The sequence below is a fragment of the Ranitomeya variabilis genome, chromosome 6, assembly GCF_051348905.1.
Source record: "Ranitomeya variabilis isolate aRanVar5 chromosome 6, aRanVar5.hap1, whole genome shotgun sequence".
NCBI lineage: Eukaryota > Metazoa > Chordata > Amphibia > Anura > Dendrobatidae > Ranitomeya > Ranitomeya variabilis.
In genome coordinates this window covers 272,680,928-272,708,163 of record NC_135237.1, presented here as the reverse complement: position 1 = coordinate 272,708,163, position 27,236 = coordinate 272,680,928, and the positions used below count along the sequence as shown (strand labels likewise).

Here is a 27,236-nt window from a genome sequence, read left to right as displayed (position 1 = left end):
AGCCAGCAAGAAAGCACACTGTCAGTGTACATTGTGAGGAGATAACCTGGAGAGCAGGAAAGGAGGCAACAATCTACGAAGTGTATGGTTTCCTCGCATATTCTCTTGCCGCTATAGACATCTTCCAAAGAGAAACAGCAGACAGAATGACAACCTATAGCTGCTTTGCCCAGTTGGTGGTGACCCTACTGATCCAGCAAGTGACATTTGTCTGTTCATCAAACATGCTGCCTCATAAGCCACATTTTGCAAAGATCTCCATTTTCCAGTCTTGGAAATTCTTTAAAGAGGATGCATCTGCCATAGATAGAAGGTGTGCGTTTTAACAAATAGGACATTTGAGGGTATATGCTGGCAAGATGAGAATTTTTGCAGCGCAGTCTCTGTAAAATGGTACATAATGCCTAGACATTTCAGTTCAGTTTTGCAAAATATCTGTCACGGAAGAGTTCTTCCTCAAAATGTAAGGTAAAAACCATCTTAAGGCTCAGTGAGCATAGCGAATGCAAATTTCTTCTTAGGTGAAACAGGAGTCTGCATCAGTAAAATGAAGAGTCTCCTTGACTGCCATTGCAAGCTGTTGACCTTCAGATAGTCCATGAGCCGGGCCAGATATCGGTACCACCCGGAGTGACTAATTTTCTTTGGTATTTTTAGGTAGATGCATGTCTGTAGTTTATTTTTTGATATGATAGCCCTTACATATACGTAGCTTATTAACCCCTTCAGCCCTAGGCCTATTTGTACCCAAGTGCCTAAGCCAATCTGACCTGTGCCACTTCATGGGCTAATAACTTTGGAACGCTTTCACCTATCCAAGCCATTCTGAGATTGTTTTCTCGTGACATATTGTACTTCACGTCAGTGCTAAATGGGAGTCAATATATTTTACCTTTCTATATAAAAAAATGCTAAATATTCGGAAATTTTGGAAAAATCGGCAATTTTTTAACTTTGAAATTCTCTGCTTTTTACAAAAATACTGATACCCCCCATAATAGTTATTAATTTACACTCCCCACATGTTTACTTCATATTGGCATCATTTTGAAAATGAAACCTTATTGTTTTACGACGTAATAGGGCTTATAGTTTTATGCGCAATTTTTCACATTTACAGCAAAACCCACTTTTCAAAGGACCAAGTCACTTCTGAAGTCACTTTAAGGGGCTTACATAACAGAAACCACCCATAAATTACCCCATTTTGCAAACTACACCCCTCAAGCTGTTCAAAACTCATTTTTAAAAACTGTTAACCCTTTAGGTGTTCCACAGGAATTTTAGCAGAATGAAGGCGAAATTTCAAAATTTCATTTTTTTTCCAGATATTACATTGTAATCCAATTTTACCTGCAACCTAGCAAGGGTTAACGGCAAACCCAAACTTGGTTACCCTAATTCTGCAGTTTATAGAAACACCCCACATGTACTCGTAAACTAAAGTATGGGCACACAGCACAGCTCAACACGGAAGGAGCGCTATGTGGTTTTTGGGTGGCGGATTCACTGGAAGAAATCTAGGGGGCCATGTCACATTTGAAGGCTGCCTGAGGTACCCCCACAGTGGAAACCCCAAAAAGTGACCCTATTTTGGAAACTACACCCCCAAGGAATCTTTTAGGGGGTATAGTGACCACTTTGACCCAACCAGTGTTTCACAGTAGTTGGAAACACTTGGTTGAGAAAATGGAAAAAGTGCATTTTTTACATGAAGGTGTCATTTTAGGCTCATTTTTTTATTTTTAAGAGGTGTACCAGCAAAAAATGCACCCCACTATTTGTTCACCAATCTCTCCCGAACACAACAACACCCGATATGTTGTCGTACACTGCAGTATTGGGGAACGGCAGGCCTCGGAAGGGAAGGAGCGCCAAATGACTTTTGGAGTGCAAATTTTACTGGAAGAAATCTAGGGGGCTATGTCACATTTGAAGACACCCTGAGGTGCCCCAACACACGCACACACACTGACACATACACGTTCTGTGCTGAACAGGACTCTCCGGTCTTCTCTGCAGAGCTCCTATCATCACAAACTTTCGCATCAGTGTGTCGCAGGGATCCTTCGAAAAGCTCTTGGATAATGAATCTTGCACACTTACCCTGAAGCTCTTTCAAGTTTATCTTGAGACCCTCAGAAATGAACAACTCTCAGCATTCTGGATGTCATACTTGGACATGGTCGAGACCATGCTGGCCCTGGTTCGAGCTTCAAGAGAAGGCAACTGGATGCTTCACCTAGGAGCAATCCGACAGATGATACCATGGTGTTTTGCCTATGACAAGGTCAACTATGCCCGATACCTAACCTATTACTATGCCACAATGTCTCGGCTGCCCATAGAACACCCAGAGGTCCATGAATACTTCATGCAAGGTGGCTTTTCGGTCCAGATCGGTAGCAAGAATCCTTTTGGACGAATTCCTGTGGACCAGACCATTGAAGAGACAATCAACAAAGACACCCAGACACCAGGGGGCACAAAAGGCTTCAGCCTCAAAGTTGGAGCTGTTTCCAGGTTCTACCTGACATCAGAGTACCGCAGTATGTACTTGAGGCAGCTGAGGGCCCTGGTAGGCCAACAATATACTGACTTCAGCCATTCAGACCTACAGGTGTCTAGGATTAGAAGAGATGAAGCCGATGTCCAATCTTTCGTTCAACTGCTGGAGACAGGTTGGGTGAACCCCTTCAACAAAGAGCATAATGGTGAACTTATCAGTTTGTCAACAGCGACTGTAGCACCACCAGATGTAGCCAAAGACCTTCAAGGGGCATACAGTATAGGAGAGGATGCATATCAAACATTCAAGGATGAGCGTTTGGGTACCGATAAGCCAACTACATTGTTTCATGACAAGATGACGAAGAACAAACTTAAAACGTTCTCTAACATCCAAATGAAGACACGCAGACAAGGTCTTGGCAAGGAGGTAATTTTGAAGGCTGACAGAAACCTATTTGGCCAGATGATACTTGTAGCTGAGAACAGAAAGCTACAAATGAGTGATGTCTTGACTCATCCCCTGGGTCCATTGCCATGGGCACTTGCCAATGGTGATGGGTCTATCCGCAAGACCAACAAGGCTGCCCTCGCAAGGGAGTTGGAGAGGAATGCTCGTCCTGCAGAAGTGATCCCCGAGCCCTCTGCAACCATCATTGATGGGATGAGCCTGGTTCAGAAACTGAAGGGAAACAATGCAACATTTGGCCAGCTAGCAGGCACAGCAATGAGTCGCGCTATCCATGAGGGTGCTAAGAGCAAGCGCATTGATATTGTCTTTGACGTCTACAAGGAGACATCCATCAAAGATACAGAAAGAGTCAACAGATATGAAGGCACAGGGATCCATTTCAAGAACATTCAACATGGGCACAACATCCAGCAGTGGAAAAAGCTTCTAAGTAGTTCCTCCAACAAGGCAAGTCTCATAAAGTTTCTGGTAGAAGAATGGAAGGCGAAACACCACAGGGAGAAGCTTGAGGAGAAGGAGCTGTATGTCACATGTGAGCAGCTCTGCTTTAAGATCACCAAAGAACAGTGGGAAGAGGCTGCTGACCTTAAGTCAAATCAAGAAGAAGCAGACACACGCCTCCTTCTCCATGCTCTTCATGCAGCAGAATCTGGTTACAAGTCGGTCATCATCACTTCGGAGGATACTGATGTCATGGTCCTGTGTCTGGGCATGTGCCACAAAATCCCATCCCACCTGTTCCAGAAATGCGGTACACAGAACCGGACAAGATTCCTGGATATCACCACTCTGAGCCGAACATTGGGAGGCAGCGTATGTGATTCATTGATTGGTATGCATGCATTTACAGGCTGTGACACCGTCAGTGCATTCGCTGGCCGTGGGAAGATGACGACACTCAAGCAGTTGAAGATGAACAAGACATACCAGGATGCCTTTCAGGAAGTTGGTCGTTCATGGGAAGTGTCTACCGAACTTTTTGAGAAGTTACAGGAAATCACCTGCCACATGTACCTGCCAACTACCCAAACAACTGAGGTAAACAGGCTCCGTTATCAGCTGTTCTGTGCCAGACGTGGAGTGGTAGAGTCAAGTCAACTCCCTCCTTGCCAGGACTGCCTTTTCATGCATGCACTGCGTGCAAACTACCAGGCTGCGATCTGGAGGAGAAGTCTGCAGAGCCAGCCATGGGTTGCAAACCCAACAGACTGCGGTTGGATGATAGATAACGACGGAAAGCTTGTTGTCAAGTGGATGCAAGGGGCACCAGCACCAGAAGCTATTATACAGCTACTGTCCTGCAAGTGTGTGCGGTCATGTGAACTTCCTCAGTGTACTTGCCTCAGCAATGGCCTGAAGTGCACAGACATGTGCAGATTACAGACATGCCAGAACAAGGGTACTGAAGACGAGCCAGTAGAACAACAGTCAGATTCAGAGTCCGATGTTGAAGATATTATGGAGTAACATATATATATATATATATATATATATATATATATATATATATATATATGCACATGACATGTTCAGTGTGTATTTACATAACTTGGATTAAATTTTGTTACAAATACTACATCTAGTCACTCCGGGTGGTACCGATATCGTCATATTTGGTTCTTGGCTCATGCTAAAATTCCTGTGGAACACCTAAAGGGTTAACAGTTTTTAAAAATGAGTTTTGAACAGCTTGAGGGGTGTAGTTTGCAAAATGGGGTAATTTATGGGTGGTTTCTGTTATGTAAGCCCCTTAAAGTGACTTCAGAAGTGACTTGGTCCTTTGAAAAGTGGGTTTTGCTGTAAATGTGAAAAATTGCGCATAAAACTATAAGCCCTATTACGTCGTAAAACAATAAGGTTTCATTTTCAAAATGATGCCAATATGAAGTAAACATGTGGGGAGTGTAAATTAATAACTATTATGGGGGGTATCAGTATTTTTGTAAAAAGCAGAGAATTTCAAAGTTAAAAAATTGCCGATTTTTCCAAAATTTCCGAATATTTAGCATTTTTTTATATAGAAAGGTAAAATATATTGACTCCCATTTAGCACTGACGTGAAGTACAATATGTCACGAGAAAACAATCTCAGAATGGCTTGGATAGGTGAAAGCGTTCCAAAGTTATTAGCCCATGAAGTGGCACAGGTCAGATTGGCTTAGGCACTTGGGTACAAATAGGCCTAGGGCTGAAGGGGTTAATAAGCTACGTATATGTAAGGGCTATCATATCAAAAAATAAACTACAGACATGCATCTACCTAAAAATACCAAAGAGAATTAGTCACTCCGCTTGGTACCGATATCGTCAAATTTGGTTCTTGGCTCATGGACTAAGAAGTCACTTTGGAAGTCTGAAATCATACAAGTCAGACCCTAACTGAAAAATTCTCCATCATAGAGCTCTTCATCTCTTCAACAGAAGGCTAAAAGCTGTGAACTGGGAAGAGGTGAGAGAGGACTCCAATTGCCACAAATGAACAAAACAGACGAGACACCCCTTCCTCCTCACATCTGCCAGTAGAAGGAGAGAGCTATACTTTAGCAAGAAGATACCAGCACCAGAGATATTTCAATGGAAAGTGAAGAGACTATTGGAAACCTGAGAAGCTGGCGTGATAGTCTGTCTCAAAGAGATATCTATATATATATAATTGTCTAAGGGTTTTTCTGTGTCTGTCAGCCTGGAAATCCCGCATCTCTGATTGGTCGAGGCCGCCTGGGCCTCGACCAATCAGCGACGGGCATAGCATGGCGACGATGATGTCATAAAGGTAGCCTCGACCAATCAGCGACGGGCACAGTATCGACGTAGATGTCATAATGGTTGCCATGGCGACGATGATGTCATAAAGGTTGCCTCGACCAATCAGCGACGGGCACAGTCTGCCGCGAATTCTGGAATCATCATTGTCCATATACTACGGGGACATGCATATTCTAGAATACCCGATGCATTAGAATCGGGCCACAGTCTAGTATGTGTGTATATATGTGTGTGTGTGTATATATATATATATATGTATGTGTATATTATAATAAAATATATAAATATATATATATATATATATATATATATATATATATATATATATATATATATATATATATATATATATATATATATATATATATATCTCATCGTGATTACTCGCTAATCCCGCCCACTGCACAGTAGCTCCACCCCCACCCCCCACATTACCACACATAATCCCGCCCCCCACCACACACAATCCCGCCCCACCACACACAATACCGCCCCCCCACCACACATAATCCCGCCCCCCCACCACACATAATCCCGCCCCCCCACCACACAATCCCGCCCCCACCACATCACCACACATAATCCCGCCCCCCCAACACATCACCACACATAATCCCGCCCCCAACACATCACCACACATAATCCCGCCCCCCACCCCATTGCCACACATAATCCCACCCCCCCACATCACCACACAATCCCGCCCCAACACATCACCACACTATTGTTATTAACTTCATTTTAAGTTAATTTACCACCTGCGTAAGAGCTATTGAATGTTGTCATTATTTACTTTAGTTTAATCACCAGCAGCGTTAATTAGATAGCAATGAGCGTGCCGAGCGTTAGCTGGCTGGAAACATCTAGTTTTAAATATAAACAATACAAAATAAAAATAAAAATTGAGCAGGTTACGCCACACTGTTCCACCTCAAGTGGTGCAACAGGGTAATACAGCCCTGTACTCCTGACTTAAGGAGGGAATGGATAATAAGAATATTACCCTTAAGGACTCCAAGCTAAAACAGACTTAGGGTACGGTTACACTAAACGACTTACCAACGATCACGACCAGCGATACGACCTGGGCCGCGCTTAGTAACCCGATATTTACCCTGGTTACCATTGTAAAACTAAAAAAAAAAAAAAAAAAAAAAAAAAAAACACTACATACTCACATTCTGATGTCTGTCACGTCCCCCGGCGTCCACGCGCTCCTGCAGAGAGCTTTCCCTGCACTGACTCAGCGCCAACCGTAAAGCAGAGCACAGCGGTGACGTCACTGCTGTTACTGCCGGCGCCGCTGACACATTCAGTGCAGGGAAAGCTCTCTGCAGCAGCAGCGCGTGTACTCCGAAGGACAGAGAATAAACTTCAATCCAATATTGCGGCCAGCATGCAGCCAGCGGGTAAGGAAAGAGTGACTCCAACACCCGAAAACCCCGCCCATATGACCCAAAACCGGTCCTGCCAAATTCAGGTGACAGGTTCCCTTTAAGGCCTTCCTGACCTCTCCATACATGTCGGAGCTGGTTGTGAAGAGGGCTCAAGAGATAAGGGCTCAAAAGATAAGCCAGCTCTATACGCAACAGGTGCTAGTTGTTGCAGAGTTGGCATCCGCAAGCAACAGCAGCGTTTGGGTTTAGTCCATATCGCTGCTGTTTAACCACTCCCGCAAATAAGATGTAAATTAGCTGTTGGAAAATGTTGAGGTGGATCAGGATGCCGTAAATGCTGGCTAAATGCCGTTAATGCTGGCTATATTACATAATGTGTGTGTGTCTAAATTACATAGCCAGCAATTTCTGACAGAAGTGTTTAAAAGGCACGGATGCTTGTGCACGCCAGCAACCACAGTCCCCACCTCAGGACACCGAGTTACTATGGCCGCCAAAGGGCCTGCTAAAGGTTTCTGTTGCAGCCATCCCTGTAATCATGCAAAGCTCATCTGCAGTCAGAGCTTCATTTGAGACCAAGTTTTGTTTTCTGCATAATGCTGCACAGTTGTATTGCAGGATAAAATACAAGCGCTCAAACACAAGACCAGGGTGGTTCAAGGGCCGCATCAGTCCCACAACGCACTAATTGTGGAGCGTTGACAGCTGCCATCATACTTGCAAAACACAGGTATTACTTACCTGGTAATGTGTTTTTTTATGACCCATGATGGCTCCATGAGAGACAGAAGGGCTCCGCCCTTCAAGGACAGGGAACCTTCAAGATAAAAAGGGTGGCTCCTCTCTCTGCATCAGTTGTTTTAGAGAGCATGAGAAAAACTCCGCAGAATAGTGTACATTCAAAATACATCCATTCATACTTGAGATTTCTAGCTACCAACACCCAAGGGAGTGCCTAACTATAACGATGCACTGAATCAAAACGTGATCAATAGGGAGGGCATATAAGGGTGCCGTCATGGGTCATGAAAAAACATTACCGGGTAAGTAATACCTGTGTTTTTCTATCACCCATGACGACACCACGAGAGAATTACAGAGATTTGTAGTCTCTAAGGGAGGGATCACCACCTGTAATACCCTTCTCCCGAATGCGAGGTCAGAAGGAAGCAGCCAGATACAACCTATAAAGTCTGAAGAAGGCAGATGGAGAGGACCGAGAGGCCGCCTTACAGATTTGGTTGATGGAAGCATCTGCTCTCCGCCCAGGATGTTCCCATGGCTCTCATGGAATGGGCTTTCAGATCTTCCGGAACAGCCCTGCCTGCACTACTATATGCTAGCTTAATGGCTTCTCTCACCCATCTAGCTATAATCTGTTTAGAGACCTTAAGGCCCCTTCTTGACCCCTGAAACAAGACAAACAAGGCCCTGTGCTTCCTCCAGGGTTCAGTTACCTCCAAGTATCGTAGTAGACCTCTCCTAACGTCCAGGCAATGAAGCCTCTCCATCTGGTTACCAGGGTTAGGACAGAAATATGGTAGGATTATTTCCTAAGCCCGATGGAACCTTGATACCACCTTAGGGAGATAAGCTGTGTCTAATCTTAATACAATTCTATTATCCATGACCTGAGTGTAGGGAAGGTCTGCTGATAATGCCTGCAGGTCACCTACTCTAAGGGTACCATCTCACTATACGATTTACCAACGATCACGACCTGCGATACGACCTGGCCGTGATCGTTGGTAAGTCGTTGTGTGGTCGCTGGGGAGCTGTCACACAGACCACTCTCCAGCGACCAACGATGCCGAGGTTCGCTGGTAACCAGGGTAAACATCGGGTTACTAAGCGCAGGGCCGCGCTTAGTAACCCGATGTTTACCGTGGTTACCAGCGTAAAAGTAAAAAAAAAAACCGTACATACTCACCATCTGATGTCCGTCAGGTCCCTTGCCGTCTGCTTCCCGCTCTGACTGAGTGCCGCCGTAAAGTGAAAGCAGATCACAGCAGCGACGTCACCGCTGTGATCTGCTCTCACTTTCCGGCCGGCAGACAGTCAGAGCGGGAAGCGGACGGCAAGGGACCTGACGGACATCAGATGGTGAGTATGTACGGTTTGTTTTTTTTTTACTTTTACGCTGGTAACCACGGTAAACATCGGGTTACTAAGCGCGGCCCTGCGCTTAGTAACCCGATGTTTACCCTGGTTACAAGCGATCGCATCGCTGGATCGCTGTCACACACAACGATCCAGCGATGACAGCGGGAGATCCAGCGACGAAAGAAAGTTTCAAACGATCTGCTACGACGTACGATTCTCAGCAGGGTCCCTGATCGCAGTAGCGTGTCAGACACTGCGAGATCGTAACTATATCGCTAGAACGTCACGAATCGTGCCGTCGTAGCGATGAAAATGCCACTGTGTGACGGTACCCTAAGGCTATGTGCACATGTATTTTTTACCTCTGCGGATTTTTCCGCAGCGGATTTGAGAAATCCGCAGGTAAAAGGCACTGAGTTTTAACTGTGGATTTATTGCGGAATTAGTGCGGATTCCACTGCGGTTTTACACCTGCTGAATCCTATTGAGGAGCAGGTTTAAACCGCAGCGGAATCCGCACAAAGAATTGACATGCTGCGGAATATAAACTGCTGCGTTTGTGCGTTTTTTTCTGCAGCATGGGCACTGAGGATTGCATTTCCCATAGGTTTACATTGTACTGTAAACGCGTGGGAAACGGCTGCGGACCCACGGCTGCGGATCCGCAGCAAAATCGTGCAGCGTGTGAACATAGCCTAAGGGCCGAAGTGCGTGCCACTAATAAGGCTGTCTTTAATGTAATTATCCTTTCTGACACTGTGTTCAATGGCTCAAAGGAACCTTCTGTTAAGGCTGATAGGTTCAGAAGGAGGACAGAGTAGTCTGTCTTCTGCCTTCGACCACTCCCTCCTGCTACAGATTCGCTCATCTCTTGGCATCACAGACTAGGCCCTATCCTGGATCTCGTCATATCTAACAGACTGAACATTCAGTGTCTCCCTCTCCCACACCATCTCCTCACCTCGCCCCCCCACCACCATCTCCTCACCTCGCCCCCCCCCCCCACACACACACACACACCCCAGCTCCTCACCTCGCCCCCCCCCCCCCTCCCCCCGTCGGTGTCCCCCCAGGCTCAGTCCTAGGGCCCCTGCTCTTCTCCATCTACACATTTGGCCTGGGACAGCTCATAGAATCCCATGGTTTACAGTATCATCTCTACGCTGACGACACGGAGATCTACTTCTCTGGACCTGACCTCACTTCCTTACTGAACAAAATCCCACAATGTCTGTCTGCAATTTCAGCTTTCTTTTCTGTTCGCTTTCTAAAACGGAATATGGACAAAATTCAGAATTCATCTCCCCCCCCACCCCCCATCTCACTCTGCCCCTCCACGAGACCTTATCATCAATGTCAATGGCTGCTCACTTTCCCCAGTCCCACACGCTCGGTGCCTCGGGGTGATCCTTGACTCTGCCCTCTTTTTCAAGCCACATATCCAAGCCCTTGCCTCCTCCTGCCGTCTCAAACTCAAAAATATTTCCCGAAGCCGTGCATTCCTTGACCATGAAACCACAAAAACACTAGTGCACACCCTCATCTCTCGCCTCGACTACTGCAACCTCCTACTCTCTGGCCTCCCCTCTAGCACCTCTCCAATCCATCCTACACACTGCTGCCCGATTAATCCACCTGTCTCCCAGTTATGCCTCAGCCTCCCCTCTCTGCCAAGCCCTTCAATGGCTTCCTAATGTCCAGAGGCTCCAGTTCAAAACCCTAACTATGACATACTAAGCCATCCATAACCTGTCTCCTCCATACATCTGTGACATGGTCTCCCGGTACTTACCCACACGCAACCTTCGATCCTCTCATGATCTCCTTCTATACTCCCCTCTTAGCTCTTCTTCTCACAACCGCATACAAGACTTCTCCCGTGCTTCCCCCCCATACTCTGGAACGCTCTACCCCAACACATCAGACTCTCGCCTACCTAAGGCTACTTTCACACTAGCGTCGTGCACTGCACGACGCTATGCGTCGTTTTGTAGAAAAAACGCATCCTGCAAAAGTGCTTGCCGGATGCGTTTTTTCTACATAGACTTGCATTAGCGACGCAGTGCGACGCATTGCCCCACTTCGCAAAAGTCGTGCGACGGTTGCGTCGGACCGTCGCCACCAAAAAGCGTCGCATGTAATGTTTTTTGGTGTGTCGTGCCCGTCTTTTCCGACCGCGCATGCGCGGCCGGAACTCCGCCCCCGCCTCCCCACACCTTACAATGGGGCAGCGGATGCATTGAAAAACAGCATCCGCTGCCCCCGTTGTGCGGCGCTTTCACTGCTTCCGTCGGTAAGTCGCAACGACGCAATTCGTCGTGCGTCGTACGACGCTAGTGTGAAAGTAGCCATAGAACCTGAAGATCCACCTCTTCCGACAAGCCTACAACCTGTAGTGATCCTTAGTCTGCTGAACCACCGCAAAACTAGCTCTACCCTCTCCTAGTGTATCCTCACCCATCCCCTGTAGACTGAGCCCTCGAGGGCAGGGTCCTCTCTCCCTCTGTACTTGTGTGTGCCTTGTTTTGCTCATGTTTAGTGTACTTGTCTATAATTTCCCCTTCCACGTGTAAAGGGCCATGGAATAAATGGCACCATAAAAATGAATAATAGTTTAGATCCCAATGAGGAGGTGTAGGAGATGGGACAGAGTTTGCTCTATTACAGGCTCTGATCAACCTTGCAACCCACTTACCATTCGCCAGGTCACAGTTAAATAATGCCGCCAAAGCTGAGACCTGCACCTTGAGGGTACTGACTGCTAATCCCAACTCTAATCCCTTCTGTAGGAACTCTAGTATGGCCACTATCGGGACTTCCCCTTCCCGTATTTACCATGAGACGGATAAAAGTTTACTCCATATCCTCCCATAAATTCTGGTGGTTATTGGCTTCCTGCTACTAAGCAGTGTAGACATTAACTCTGCTGAGAAGCCCTTCCTCTCTAATAATGACTTCTCAAATTCCAGGCTGTTGAATGCAGCCTGGACTTCGGAGGATGACGAAACGGTCAATTCGTCAGAAGGTCCTGGACCTCAGAGCACCCACGGATCTGACAAGGACATTGTCCTTAGCCATTAGAACTATGGCCTCTTCTGCCAAAACGGTGTTATTAAGATTACTCTGGAATTTTGGATCCGTCACAAATTGTGAAAAACTGAAAAAAAAACACCTTATCAGTCACATCAGTTTAATTTTTTATTTATTACAGTGTGGGGGGGGGGGGGATTGGGTGTTTACCGGATTCATCATTTTACCTCACGTTTGATCCGTGTTTTGCCAGATCAGTCGCTGGGCCTTTTTCACCGGACAGAGAAAAACATTTCTATGTATGTTTTCTAAGGCCACCAGAAAACTAATTTTCGACGGATCCAGCAATAAACGGATGAAGCATGAGGCCGTCGCAATCCGGCGCTAATACAAGTTTATGAGAGGAAAAAAAACTGATCGGGCGTAAAGTATTGCCGGATCCGTTTTTTTTTTTTTTTTTTTCAAAAATCGCCAGATTGTGCCTGACGGCAAAAACCTGATATGTGAGAAGTAGCCTAAGGGACAATTCTCCTTGTCTCAACTGATTGCAGCTTAGAAAGACTGCTTTCAGGTTGTCTACTCCTCAGATATGCAGGGCCGATAACGCGAGGAAACGATGTTCTGCCAGACCTAGAATCCTGTTATTTGCATCAGCGTTCGAGACCGGGTGCCCTCTTGGTGATTGAAGATGAGTTTTATCGCTGATCTTACAGTCTCCATCTTGAATGAAGGAATTATCAGATAGCTGTTAAAAAATATTTAGAATTGAGAGTCCTCAGTGGTTGATACCTTTTAATGGCTAACTGAAAAGATGGTAACAACAGATAGCTGTTGAGACCCTTCAGATTTATAATGGCCCCGTTGTCTTTCTTGAGAGGTCTGTACCGGGGTCTGTATATACCTCTGTGGCGGCAGCTCATGTAACCTCAACTTCAGGCCTGATCCCACGATCTGCCGAATAAAGGTGCTGGATGAAATCCTCTCCCAGGCGAGGAAGAAGTGAGAGAGCCTCCCTCCTACCTGGGAGAAGCAGTCACTGGGAGGGCTTCTTGGTGTCTCTGGAGGGCTTGCCGAAGTAAAAGCTTCTCCCTCCCTTGGATCGCTTGTCAGTCCTGTCTCTGTATTACTTTCTCCTGGATCCGAGACCCCCCTAGAAAGGAACGTTGAAAGGATGGAAATGGCTGTTTCGGAAAACCTCTTATCTCTGGCCTTCTCCAGCACTTCATCCAGTGCCGGCCCAAATAAAAAAAAGTTACCTTCACAAGGCAGGGAGCAGAGTTACTTTCGCCTGCATATTCCCCGGCCAGCATTTAAGCCACACTGCACGATGTGCCGCATTGGCCAGTGCTGCCGATTTGGCCACCAGCTTTGCCGAGGCATCCGCTAAAAATACTGCTGCTGCTCTGATGGCAGGAATCGCCTCCAAGATGGTTTCTATGGGGACTCGTTGTTCCAGCTGATCTTCTAGATGATCTCTCAAGGTTTGGGTAGACATAGCGACACAGGTGGCCGCAATGGATGGCCTTAATGCTCCCGCCGAGGACTCCCAAGCTGTCTTGAGAAAACTGTCCGTCTTCCTATCCAACGGTTCCTTCAAGGACCCCGATTTTTCAAACGGGAGGGAAGACTTCCTAGAGACCACATCTAGTCTCGGTGCCTTATCCCAGGATGAGAGAAGCTTCTTCATCAAATGTATATTTCTAATTTTTAAAGAACTAATTGTTTGCGTCCGTTTCTCCGGTTTCTCCCTTTCTCTTTTAATGAGGCCCTGCAACTGCTCATTAGTGGGGAAGGCTCTTCGCTTCATACCTTTGTAAGCCGCCAAACATGAGGTCCTGGGCCTTCTTTTTAGCCTTCTCATCTATTAGTCCCATAGTAGACCGGACTTTTTATTAGATTGTCCGTCGCCTCTAAAGGAACATAACCTCTTCTCCTGAGACACTGAGTATTGCGATCGATCTGAGTCTTCTGGCTCTGAACCTGTGGAGTCTTCTTGTGATACAAGAGGGGCTGGCGCTCTCTCTCCCCTTACTGGCTATGTCAGCTGTGGCTTGCAACGCCCTAACCGAATTTACAAACTTCGGACTGTATCAGATTTTAAGCTTTCAGAAAAAGTGGGAGTCTCTTCTGCAATTGTCCTGTCAATACAGTCCTGACAGCTTTTTATTCAAGGAGGCTCCTAACCATCATCTGCATAGGGGACACTCTCTATTAAGCTTGGCTTTGCTCTTTTTAGGGACCCCCTATACTCCACCCCACCAATGTATAGGAAAAAAAGGGAAAAAGGTAGGAGACAGGAGAGAGAGAACAGCCATTAGCGTGCTGTACTTTCTCAGACCTCTTACCACTCGGACGCTTCAGAGGGGTCCCGGATCCGGAGGTTTAATGGTGTTCTCTATGTATCTTCCAGAGACTATGGACCCTTCTTTCCAGGAATCACGGCGATCCGCCCGTGTGCTGTCCGAGCACCCCCCACTGCTGCTGCAGCATGGCAGTTTCTTCTCCTGTGAGCGCGACCGTCTTTCTGGCTCCTGCTGTTGGTGAGGCTGCAAGTGCTCAGGCGAAAAGGCTTCCATGGTTGCCACTGCATGCACTTCCGCCTCCCCTTTAAATACATTCTCTTGCGGTGAGCACTCAATTCAAACCCTGCGTGCACCCGACTTGTCATTTCCAGGGCACGGTGAGTTAATTCCGGTCCGCGCCCCGGCCGGTTACAGACCCTGCGCTCACCCGGTAATACACTTCCGATGTGCGCTCTAGCTCTAGACCCCACGTGCAATCAGCATTTCACATCCAGTGTGCGCTGGATCACTTGTGGCGCGTGCTCCCTGGCGCTTCCACGTTCTGCCGCCATGATACCCCACGGCAATCCTCCTACCTGGACCCGGCATAAGAGAACTGCAGGAGGAAGCAGACCTCACTCTATGCCTGCCGAGCGCACAGTGCGAGATGCAGAGGTCGGACCTCGTCTGAGGTACTCCCCAGAGCGGGCACTGCGGGACGCGGCCCGGACTTCACCCGCTGCAGGGCCACCATGTACATCAGGGAGAGCACGGCAAAATATGGCCTCCGAGGCTTGTATATGTGTATATGTATATATATATATGTGTATATGTATATATGTGTATATGTGTATATGTGTGTATGTGTGTATGTGTATATATATATATATATATATATATATATATATATATATATATATATATATATATATATATATATATATATATATATATATATATATATATATATATATATATATATATATATATATATATATATATATCTAAGGGGTACTTCCGTCTTTCTGTCGGCAACTTCCGTCACGGAAATCCTGCATCACGGATTGGTCTCGCCAGCTGCCTGTCATGGCTGCCGCGACCAATCATCGACGGCCACAGTCCGATTAGTCCCTCCCTACTCCCCTGCAGTCAGTGCCCGGCGCCCGCTCCATACTCCCCTCTGGTCACCGCTCACACGGGGTTAATGCCAGCGGTAACAGCGGGTAACGCACTCCGTTACCGCTGCTATTAACCCTGTGTGTCCCCAACTTTTTACTATTGATGATGCCTATGCAGCATTATAAAAATAATAAAAAAACAAAAAACCTGCTATTCATACCCTCCGTCCGACGATGCGCTCGCCCCCATCTTCCGTTCCCAGAGATGCATTGCGAAATTACCCAGAAGACTTAGAGGTCTCGCGAGACCACTAAGTCATCTGGGTAATTTCGCAATGCATCCTGGGAACGGAAGATGGCGGCAGCCGCGCGCGTATTGCCAGAGCTTCGCTGGATCCCGGCGGGTGAGTATATAACACTTTTTTTTTTTTTTTTTTTTTTTTATAACAGGGATATGGTGCCCACACTGCTAAATACTACATGGTCAGTGTTATATACTGCGTGGGCTGTGCTATATACTACGTGCCCTGCGTGGCCTGTGCTATATACTACGTCGCCTGTGTGCCAGTGTTATATACTGCGTGGCTGCTATATACTGCGTGGGCTGTGTTATATACTGTTTGGGCTGTGTTATATACTGCGTGGCCACTGTTATATTGCGTGGTCTGTATTAACGCATCGGGTATTCTACAATATGTATGTATATAGCAGCCACATAGTATATAGCACAAGCGACGTAGTATTTGTCTGCAATATACTACATGGCTCCTATATACTACGTGGCCTGTGCGATATACTATGTGGCTACTATATACATACATATTCTAGAATACCCGATGCGTTACAATCGGGCCACCATCTACCGTATATACTCGAGTATAAGCCGAGATTTTCAGCCCAAATTTTTGGGCTGAAAGTGCCCCTCTCGGCTTATACTCGAGTCATGATCGGTGGTGGGGTCGGCGGGTGAGCACTGTCATATACTTACCTGCTTCCGGGGCTCCCGGCGCTGTCCCTGCAGTCCCACGGTCTCCGGGTGCCGCAGCCTCTTCCCCTGAGCGGTCACGTGGGACCGCTCATTAGAGAAATGAATAGGCGGCTCCACCTCCCATAGGGGCGGAGCCGCCTATTCATTTCTCTAATGAAGCGGTGCCGGTGACCGCTGACAGAGGAAGAGGCTGCGGCACCGGAGACAAGCTGTCCGGGGGAAGGAGCGGGATGCCGGGAGCAGGTAAGTATGACATTCACCTGTCCTCGTTCCACACGCCGGGCGTCGCGCCATCTTCCCGGCGTCTCTCCGCTCTGACTGTTCAGGCAGAGGGCGCGATGACGCATATAGTGTGCGCGCCGCCCTCTGCCTGATCAGTCAGTGCGGAGAGACGCCGGGAAGATGGCGCCGAGGAGCTGCAAGCAAGACAGGTGAGTATGTGGTTTTTTTTTTTTTATTGCAGCAGCAGCAGCACAGCTATGGGGCAATAATGGACGGTGCAGAGCACTATATGGCACAGCTATGGGGCAATGGTGCAGAGCACTGTATGGCACAGCTATGGGGCAATAATGGTGCAGAGCACTGTATGGCACAGCTATGGGGCAATGGTGCAGAGCACTATATGGCACAGCTATGGGGCAATGGTGCAGAGCACTGTATGGCACAGCTATGGGGCAATGGTGCAGAGCACTATATGGCACAGCTATGGGGCAATAATGGTGCAGAGCACTATATGGCACAGCTATGGGGCAACGGTGCAGAGCACTATATGGCACAGCTATGGGGCAACGGTGCAGAGCACTATATGGCACAGCTATGGGGCAACGGTGCAGAGCACTATATGGCACAGCTATGGGGCAATAATGGTGCAGAGCACTGTATGGCACAGCTATGGGGCAATAATGGTGCAGAGCACTGTATGGCACAGCTATGGGGCAATGGTGCAGAGCATTATATGGCACAGCTATGGGGCAATAATGGACGGTGCAGAGCACTATATGGCACAGCTATGGGGCAATGGTGCAGAGCACTATATGGCACAGCTATGGGGCAATGGTGCAGAGCACTATATGGCACAGCTATGGGGCAACGGTGCAGAGCATTATATATATGGCACAGCTATGGGGCAACGGTGCAGAGCACTATATGGCACAGCTATGGGGCAACGGTGCAGAGCATTATATATATGGCACAGCTATGGGGCAACGGTGCAGAGCATTGTATATATGGCACAGCTTTATGTGGAGTATCTATGGGGCAATGGTGCAGAGCATTGTATATATGGCACAGCTTTATGTGGAGCATCTATGGGGCCATAATGAACGGTGCAGAGCATTATATGTGGCACAGCTTTATGTGGAGCATCTATGGGGCCATAATGAACGGTATGGAGTATCTATTTTTAATTTTGAAATTCACCGGTACCTGCTGCATTTTCCACCCTAGGCTTATACTCGAGTCAATAAGTTTTCCCAGTTTTTTTGTGGCAAAATTAGGGGGGTCGGCTTATACTCGGGTCGGCTTATACTCGAGTATATACGGTAGTTATATTATAAATGAAAAATAGTTAAAATAACCCCAAATTGAACATTTGCAGAACTTAAAGTACCCCTCCTTTAATAAGATTAAAAAAAAAAAATAAAAAAAATTAGGAGGAGGGGGGAATCTTACAGGGATGTCCCTTGATTTATTTTTTTTATTTAAAAATATATTATTACTTTTGCCAAGGGTTTTCAATTTCAAAAATGGTGGTGGGGGGCAGGAGCTGCCCACAATCTTTATGTGGGAACAGCAATACCCATGTACCCTATTCGTGTCCTTCTAGGGATAAAAAAAAATATAAGTGTCAAGCAAGCATGACTCGACTGTTTTCATGTTTCCTATGCATATGTATATTCTCTGGATCAATGAGTTTAACCCCTTAAGCCCCAAGGGTGGTTTGCACGTTAATGACCGGGCCAATTTTAACAACTCTGGCCACTGTCCCTTTATGAGGTTATAACTGTGGGACGCTTCAACGGATCCCAGTGATTCTGACATTGTTTTCTCGTGACATATTGTACTTCATGATAGTGGTAAAATTTCTTTGATATAACTTGCGTTTGTGAAAAAAACGGAAATTTGATGAAAATTTTGCAATTTTCCAACTTTGAATTTTTATTCCCTTAAATCACAGAGATATGTCACACAAAATGATTAATAAGTAACATTTCCCACATGGCTACTTTACATCAGCACAATTTTGGAACAACATTTTTTTGTTAGGGAGTTATAAGGGTTAAAAGCTGACCAGCAATTTCTCATTTTTACAACACCAATATTTTTTAGGGACCACATCACATTTGAAGTCATTTTGAGGGGTCTATATGATAGAAAATAACCAAGTGTGACACCATTCTAAAAACTGCACCCCTCAAGGTGCTCAAAACCACATTCAAGAAGTGTATTAACCCTTCAGGTGTTTTACAGGAATTTTTGGAATGTTTAAAAAAAGAAAATGAACATTTAACTTTTTTTCACAAAAAATTTACTTCAGCTCCAATTTGTTTTATTTTACCAAGGGTAACAGGAGAAAATGGACCCCAAAAGTTGTTGTACAATTTGTCCTGAGTACGCTGATACCCCATATGTGGGGGTAAACCACTGTTTGGGCGCATGGCAGAGCTCGGAAGGGAAGGAGCGCCATTTGACTTTTCAATGCAAAATTGACTGGAATTGAGATGGGACGCCATGACGCGTTTGGAGAGCCCTTGATGTGCCTAAACATTGAAACCCCCCACAAGTGACAACATTTTGGAAAGTAGACCCCCCCTAAGGAACTTATTTAGATGTGTGGTAAGCACTTTGACCCACCAAGTGCTTGAAAGAAGTTTATAACGCTGAGCCGTGAAAATAAAAAAATATTTTTTTTTTCCCACAAAAATTATTTTTTAAAGTAGACCCCCTAAGGAACTTATCTAGATGTGATGTAGATGTGTTTTGACAGCTTTGAACCCCCAAGTGTTTCACTACAGTTTATAAAGCAGAGCCGTGAAAATAAAATCTTTTTTTTCTTTTCTTCACAAAAAATATTTTTTAGCCCCCGGTTTTGTATTTTTCCAAGGGTAACAGGAGAAATTGGACCCCAAAAGTTGTTGTCCAATTTGTCCTGAGTACGCTGATACCCCATATGTGGGGGGGGGGAAAACCACCGTTTGGGCGCATGGCAGAACTCGGAAGGGAAGGAGCGCCATTTGGAATGCAGACTTAGATGGATTGGTCTGCAGGCGTCACGTTGCATTTGCAGAGTCCCTGATGCACCTAAACAGTAGAAATCTCCCACAAGTGACCCCATATTGGAAACTAGACCCCCCAAGGAACTTATCTAGATGTGTTGTGAGAACTTTGAACCCCCAAGTGTTTCACTACAGTTTATAACGCAGAGTCGTGAAAATAAAAATAATTTTTTTTTTCCCACAAAAATGTTTTTTAAGCCCCCCAAATTTTTGTTTTCCCAAGGGTAACAAGAGAAATTGGACCCCAATTGTTGTTGTCCAATTTGTCCTGAGTATGAGGATACCCCAAATGTTGGGGTAAACCCCTGTTTCGGCGCACGGGAGAGCTCGGAAGGGAAGGAGCACTGTTTTACTTTTTCAACGCAGAATTGGCTGGAATTGAGATCGGGCGCCATGTCGAGTTTCGAGAGCCCTGATGTGCCTAAACAGTGGACACCCCCCAATTGTAACTGAAACCCTATCCCAAACACAGCCCTAACCCTAATCCCAACCGTAACCCTAACCCTGACACACCCCTAACCCTAATCCCAACCGCAAATGACACAACCCTAACTTTAGCCCCAACCCTAACTGTAGCCCTAACCCTAGCCACAACCCCAACCCCAGCCCCAACCCAAGCCCCAACGGGAAAATGGAAATAAATACATTTTATTTTTTTATGTTTCCCTAACTAAGGGGGTGATGAAGGGGGGTTTGATTTACTTTTAGAGCAGGTTTTTTAGCGGATTTTTATGATTGGCAGCTGTCACACACTAAAAGACGCTTTTTATTGCAAAAAATATTTTTTGCGTTACCACATTTTGAGACCTATAATTTTTCCATATTTTGGTCCACAGAGTCATGTGAGGTCTTGTTTTTTGCGGGACGAGTTGACGTTTTTATTGGTACCATTTTTGGGCATGTGACGTTTTTTGATTGCTTTTTATTCCGATTTTTGTGAGGCAGAATGACCAAAAACCAGCTATTCATGAATTTCTTTGGGGGGGGCGTTTATAGCGTTCCACGTTTGGTAAAATGGACAAAGCAGTTTTATTCTTCGGGTCAGTTCGATTACAGTGATACCTCATTTACATAGTTTTTAATGTTTTGGCGCTTTTATACGATAAAAACTATTTTATAGAAAAAATACTTATTTTTGCATTGATTTATTCTGAGGACTATAAGTTTTATTTTTTTTGTTTGCTGATGATGCTGTATGGCAGCTCGTTTTTTGCGGGACAAGATGACGTTTTTAGTGGTACCATGGATATATATATCCGTCTTTTTGATCGTGTGTTATTCCACGTTTTGTTCGGCGGTATGATAAAGCGTTGTTTTTTGCCTCGGGTTTTTTTTGTTTGTTTTTTTCACAATGTTCACTGAAGGGATTAACTAGTGGGACAGTTTTATAGGTCGGGTCGTTATGGACGCGGCGATACAAAATATGTGTACTTTTGTTTCGTTTTATTTAGATAAAGAAATGTATTTATGGGAACAATTTTTTTTTTTTTTTTTTTTTTTTTTACTTTGTCCCAGGGGGGACATCACTGTATAGTGACTGATCGCTGATCTGACTCTTTGCAGAGCACTGTGTCAGATCAGCGATCTGACATGCGGGGCTCCTGGCTTACCAGCGCCTGCTCTGAGCAGGCACTTGGTAAGCCACCTCCCTGCAGGGCCCGGAAGTAGCCCCGTGGCCATTTTGGATCCGGGGCCTGCAGGGAGGAGACGCTCGGTACAAGGCGAGCACATCGACTTGTACCAATCGTCTCAGGGAAGCACGCAGGGAGCCCCCTCCCTGCGTGATGATTCCCTGTACCGCCAGAACACTGCGATCATGTTTGATCGCAGTGTGTCGGGGGTTAATGTGCTGGGGGCGGTCCGCGACCGCTCCTGGCACGTAGTGCCGGATGTCAGCTGCGATAGGCAGCTGACACCCGGCCGCGCTCACGGATCGCATATGACGTACTATCCCGTCACTGGGATTTAAGTCCCAGGTCACCTTGACGGGATAGTACGTCATATGGGATTAAGGGGTTAAGTGGGTGAAAGGTAACCAAGCAGATTTCAATCGTATATCCATTATCCGTCAAAGAATAATGTTTAAATGAATATTTAGCTGCAAACCTCATCACCTTATGCATTTTATGCTTTACATTGACACGAGTGGGACCTCAATGGAGGAAACTTGTGTTCCGCAATTAGAATTACATGACTAATTGTACTCACCAAGTAAGTCTTTCGGTGTCTTAAACTTTCAATATGCTTTATGATAAAATACAGGGGTCCGATCACTTTGCAGAGACTGCACTTAAAAGCATCATCACAATCAACTTCAGGATACAGTTGAATGATGTATTGCAAACCTGAAATACAAACCAAAAAACTCTTTAGAGGGCAGGGACAGTAGTTATGGATTTAAAGGGTTTTTTAAAAAAAAAAAATTTGTCATTACATTTGAGTGATCTAGTTTAGTACCAGAAAATTTAGCGGAGGATAATCTAGAAACTCAGATGCAGATCTATTGGCAGGTGCCCTTCATTCAGGGAATCACTTTGACCTTGCTCAGAGATTTCAGCTACTTTAAATTTTAGAGACCATTTTCAGCAACGCTTCATAGAAAAACAATCGTTAATCAGGGTACAGAAATTTCTAGTAAGAAAAAAAAAAAAAAACTCCTCAAGATCAGTGACGAAAAGCCTACAAGACTAGTTTTGGAAATTCGTAGAGGTACCACCTCAGACTCCATGTGATCTTCGGACACTTAAAAAGATAATCTAGCAAAATATGGACAGGGAATCGGAAAAAAAAAATAGAGTACTGTGACCCCCCCTTCCAACAATTATTTCTATTGTACACCTAAAATATCATACATCAGGAATCAAGTATTTAAGGAAAATATATATGATACATAGAAAGACATACAAAGGCAAAACTTCAAACCCCAAATTACCCTTAATCAGACAAGAGGGTACTGAAATTTCATATATACCATTCCAATGGGCTGTATAATTGTTATGCACAGCTTTAAAGGGGTTGTCCACTACTTTCAATTAACCCCTCCAATGTATCCCCCCGGGGCCCCTAATGAATTGTGCAAATACCTTCCGTTGCAGTTTTCGCCTGTGAGCGGCGCTATTCCGGCGGCTGAGTCCGGGTCACGTGACCCCCAGGCTGCAGCCGCCGCTTATTTCCGCCGACGTCACGTCAATTTCCAGACTCTGGAAATTGACGTGACAGCAGCAGGCGTGACCCAGCCTCACAGTCAGCAGTCACTCATCAAAAGTGACTGGGCTGTGGGCGGGGCTGGGGGCTTCAGGGCTGTGCTGTTGGCGGGCGGGGCTATGCAGGGATGTGGGGGCGCCGGGGGTCTGCGTGCCGGCGCCGGTATGTGCAGGGGTCTGCTGCCGGCATGTGCGGGTGGTGCTGGGGGTCTGCGTGCCCGTGCCGGTATGTGCGGGGGGGGTCTGCGTGCTGGCGCTGGGATGTGCGGGCGGTGCCGGGGGTCTGCTGCGGGGAGGGGGGTAGGGTGTCATTGCTGTGTGTGTGCCTGTGTGCAGGCATCGTCCGATGGGACTGCAAGTCCCATCGGGCTATGCCTGCTACAGTGACAGTGAGAGACACATTAGCCAATGATGGGACAGTAGCAGCCCCATCATCCGGCTCATGTGTTGTAAAAAAAAAACAAAAAAAAAACACATACAGTACATACAGTACACATACAGAACATACACCATGTGACATGCGACATGCGACATGTGACAACATGCACCATGCGATGATATGCACCATGCAACATGTGACATGCTTCATGCCACATACAGTACATACATACAGTACAAACATACAACATACATATAGACATACAGTACATATAACAGTACATACTCCCCCATCACTTGTCACCTTTATCCCCGAAGCCAGTGTCATCTGTAAAAAAATATTAAAAACACTATACTCCCTGATTCGCAGAAATCCAATTAAAACGAGTGTCCCTCGACGATCTCCTGTGGAGAGCAGGAGCATCAGCTGATGCGACCGCTCCCCAGGGGCTCCAGGAATATAATGTTGGGAGGTATCCTTCCACAATGTATTCCTCACAATGTATTCCTACGCCCCTGTGAGAAAATAGTCCCTAGTCCCACTTTTAGCATTGCTGTGTGAGAAAGTTCCCACGCAGCTTTTTGCCATAAAGTGAGACCAGTGAACTAAGGTAACCTCTCAGTGATACACTGCAGGAGCCATTGTCTCCTGTCAGTGTCACTGAAGGTCCTATAGAGCAGTGACATCACCCGATGTCACTGTTCTACAGGGGAGATAGTCGTGGGACACTCGTTACTAATTGGACTACGGCGGACAGGTAGTATACGGTTTATTATTTTATGTTTTTTGCTGGCGCTGAAGTATGGCTAAATGAAGAATATTAAAATACTTTTTTCCTAATGTGTGTGTTTTATTAACCCTTTATTAGTATTGGATTAATAATGGATAGGCGTCTTATTGACGCCTCTCCGTTATTAGCCCGGCTTAATGTCACTTTACAATAGCAAGGTGACATTAGCCCCTTATTACCCCATATCCCACCGCTACACGGGAGTGGGAAGAGAGGGGCTAAGTGCCGGAATTGGCGCATCTTACAGATGCGCCATTTCTGGGGCAGCTGCGGACTGGTATTTGTAGCCGAGGGACCAATATCCATGGCCCCTCTCTAGGCTATGAATATCAGCCCTCAGCTGTCTGCGTAACCTTTCTGGCTATAAAATATTGGGGGACCCCACGTTATTTTTTTGGGGGGTCCCCCTATTATAATAGCCAGTAAAGGCGGGCTGATATTCATAGCAGGCTACAAATATTGGCCCCCTGCCGTCAGCTTTCTCCCTCTGGTGCAGAAAATTGCGCAGGAGCCCACAACATTTTTTAATTAAATTAAACGCTCATTAAGGCCTCTTTCAAATTTGCGTCAGTACAGGTCCGTCGCTATGCATCGGGCCTACGTACCGACGCACGTTGTGAAATTTGTGCACGACGTGGGCAGTGGATGCAGTTTTTCAACGCATCCGCTGCCCATTCTGAAGTCCGGGGAGGAGGGGGTGGAGTTTTGGACGTGCATGCGCGGTAGAAAATGACGGCAAAAAAAGTTCACTTGAACGTTTTTTTCGTGCCAACGGTCCGCCAAAACACGACGGATCCGTTGCACGACAGACGCGACGTGTGGCCATCCATCATGATCCGTCACTAATATAAGTCTATGGGTAAAAAAACGCATCCTGCGAGCACATTTGCAGGATCCGTTTTTTTCCCAAAAAGACGGATTGCGACGGATTGCTAAAAACGCAAGTGTGAAAGTAGCCTTAGAAACATCGGCCTTTCTATTATATATCTATCTATAGATATATTTATAGATAGATATATCTATAAATACATAGATGTATCTATCCATATATCTGGCTGCTTTCACACATCAGGTTTTTGCCGTCAGGAACAATCCGGTGAGTTTTGAAAAAAACGGATACTTTTTTTCTGCCGGATCCGTTTTTTCTCAGAGTTGTATTCGCGCCGGACTGCACCTGATGGCCACACATTTCATCCATTTTTTGCCGGATCCATCAAAAAAAGCTGTTTCCGCCGGACGGAAAACACATACAGAGGAACGATTTTTCTGTCCGGCGAACAAACCCACAGTGATTGATCGGGCAAAAGACGTATGAAACTGAGATGTGAAATGATGAATCCGGCCTCCGAATCCGTTTTTTTCATGCATGTTTCCATTCAAATCATGCACATTTTCCATTCATTTATTTCCAAATACTGCATCAAAACCACGCAAAAACCGCACCAAAAACTGCATCAAACCTGGTGCGGTTTTGATGCAGTTTTTGGTGCGGTTTTGGTGCAGTGTTGATGCAGTTTTTGGTGCAGTTTTGGATGCAGTTTTTGGTGCGTTTTTGGATGCAGTTTTTGGTGCGTTTTTGGATGCAGTTTTTGGTGCGGTTTTGGTGCAGTTTTTGGTGCAGTTTTGGTGCAGTTTTTTATGCATTTTTTAATTCGCTTTTGGTGCGGTTTTTGCGCGTTTTTGAAAGCTAAATAAAGATGTATTATTGAACAAAAAAAAAAGATTTGTGATGTCATTATTGTCCAATCTCCTCTTTTACATTTGTCCAACCCACACTCCATTACACACACAGATAGATGAAATGGATAGACAGATCTACATATAGATAGATCTATAGATGCATACATTTATCTATTCATATATCTATCTATAGATATATCTGGATAGGTATATCTATTGATAGATGTATGGATAGCGTAGGGTGCGTGTCCACTGTCCGGATTACATCCGAATTAGCTGCAGATTGGATGCTGGCTCTGGAAAGAAGGGGAGCGATAAACGAAAACAAAAAAGCTCCAGGGGTGAAGGGGTTTAGAAACATGGATATGGACATATCTATGGAAATAGACATAGATATATAGATATATCTGTATGTATTCATCTATTTATTTGTTATTTATCTATCTATCCATGTATCTGTGTGTAATGGAGTGTGTTGGACAAATGTAAAAGAGGAGGTTGGACAGAAATGACATCACAAATCTTTTTGAAGATAGAGGGGTGAGAGGAGGGAGGGGTTGGGGTGTGTTTTAGAGTGGGTGTGCCAGGTGCAGAGTTACAGACAAGTGCAATGCATCATGGAACTTGTAGTATTAGAGCACAATGTCAGGAGAAAGGAAGTTGTCTATTAACCCCATGAGAGCTGGATCCAGCACTAAAGATGTGCTGCTACAGCATGATAAAAGGTAATATTGCTAAAATAAACACAGTGGATGTTTTCAGCGGAACATAATAGCAAGATTTATGAAAAAAAAAAAAAAAGTTATAGTAGTGGACAACTTCTTTAACTCAGAGAATGCAGGACCACATGAAAAGGTTAAAGTGTTGTCATAGGTATACAAGGTTGCAGGAGGAAATGCGAGCAGTCACCCCATAAAGACAAAAGTGCCTGGGGGGCGTGGCCTAGCAGGGGATGTGAGAGGACGTTTGCCGGACCTCTCCCGCTGCCCGAACGGTGATTCGTTTACTTCAGTGGCGCCGCCGAATGCCAGATATCACCGCAGGAGCTCCTAAGTACTTGGGGACCGGAAAGAGCCTGCCGCGAGGTGTGGAAGCTGCAGGATGACGAGAAAGAAGCAGAAAGAACCTGGGATGGCGGGCAGTACGCGCTCCCAAGATGGCGCCGACAGCGCCGTGGAAGAGGCGGCAAAGGCGAACGCTGCCTATCAGAAGCGACTAGCGGTAATCGCTAAGTTGCAACAGTTT

At 45.8% G+C, this 27,236-nt stretch overlaps 1 protein-coding gene across 9 annotated transcripts in view; it reads right to left on the bottom strand.

Annotated features, from left to right (window-relative positions):
- LOC143782314 (uncharacterized) overlaps nucleotides 1–27,236 on the bottom strand; it is a 231,213-nt gene that overhangs the window by 150,276 nt on the left and 53,701 nt on the right. For 8 of the 9 annotated variants that reach the window (XM_077269647.1, XM_077269648.1, XM_077269653.1 and 5 more), the window contains exon 6: nucleotides 22,148–22,284. The exons of the other annotated variant lie outside the window; for it this stretch is intronic. In XM_077269647.1, the coding sequence (XP_077125762.1) occupies nucleotides 22,148–22,284 (137 nt within the window). The remainder of the gene's footprint in view (nucleotides 1–22,147; nucleotides 22,285–27,236) is intronic. 9 annotated transcript variants of the gene reach the window in all.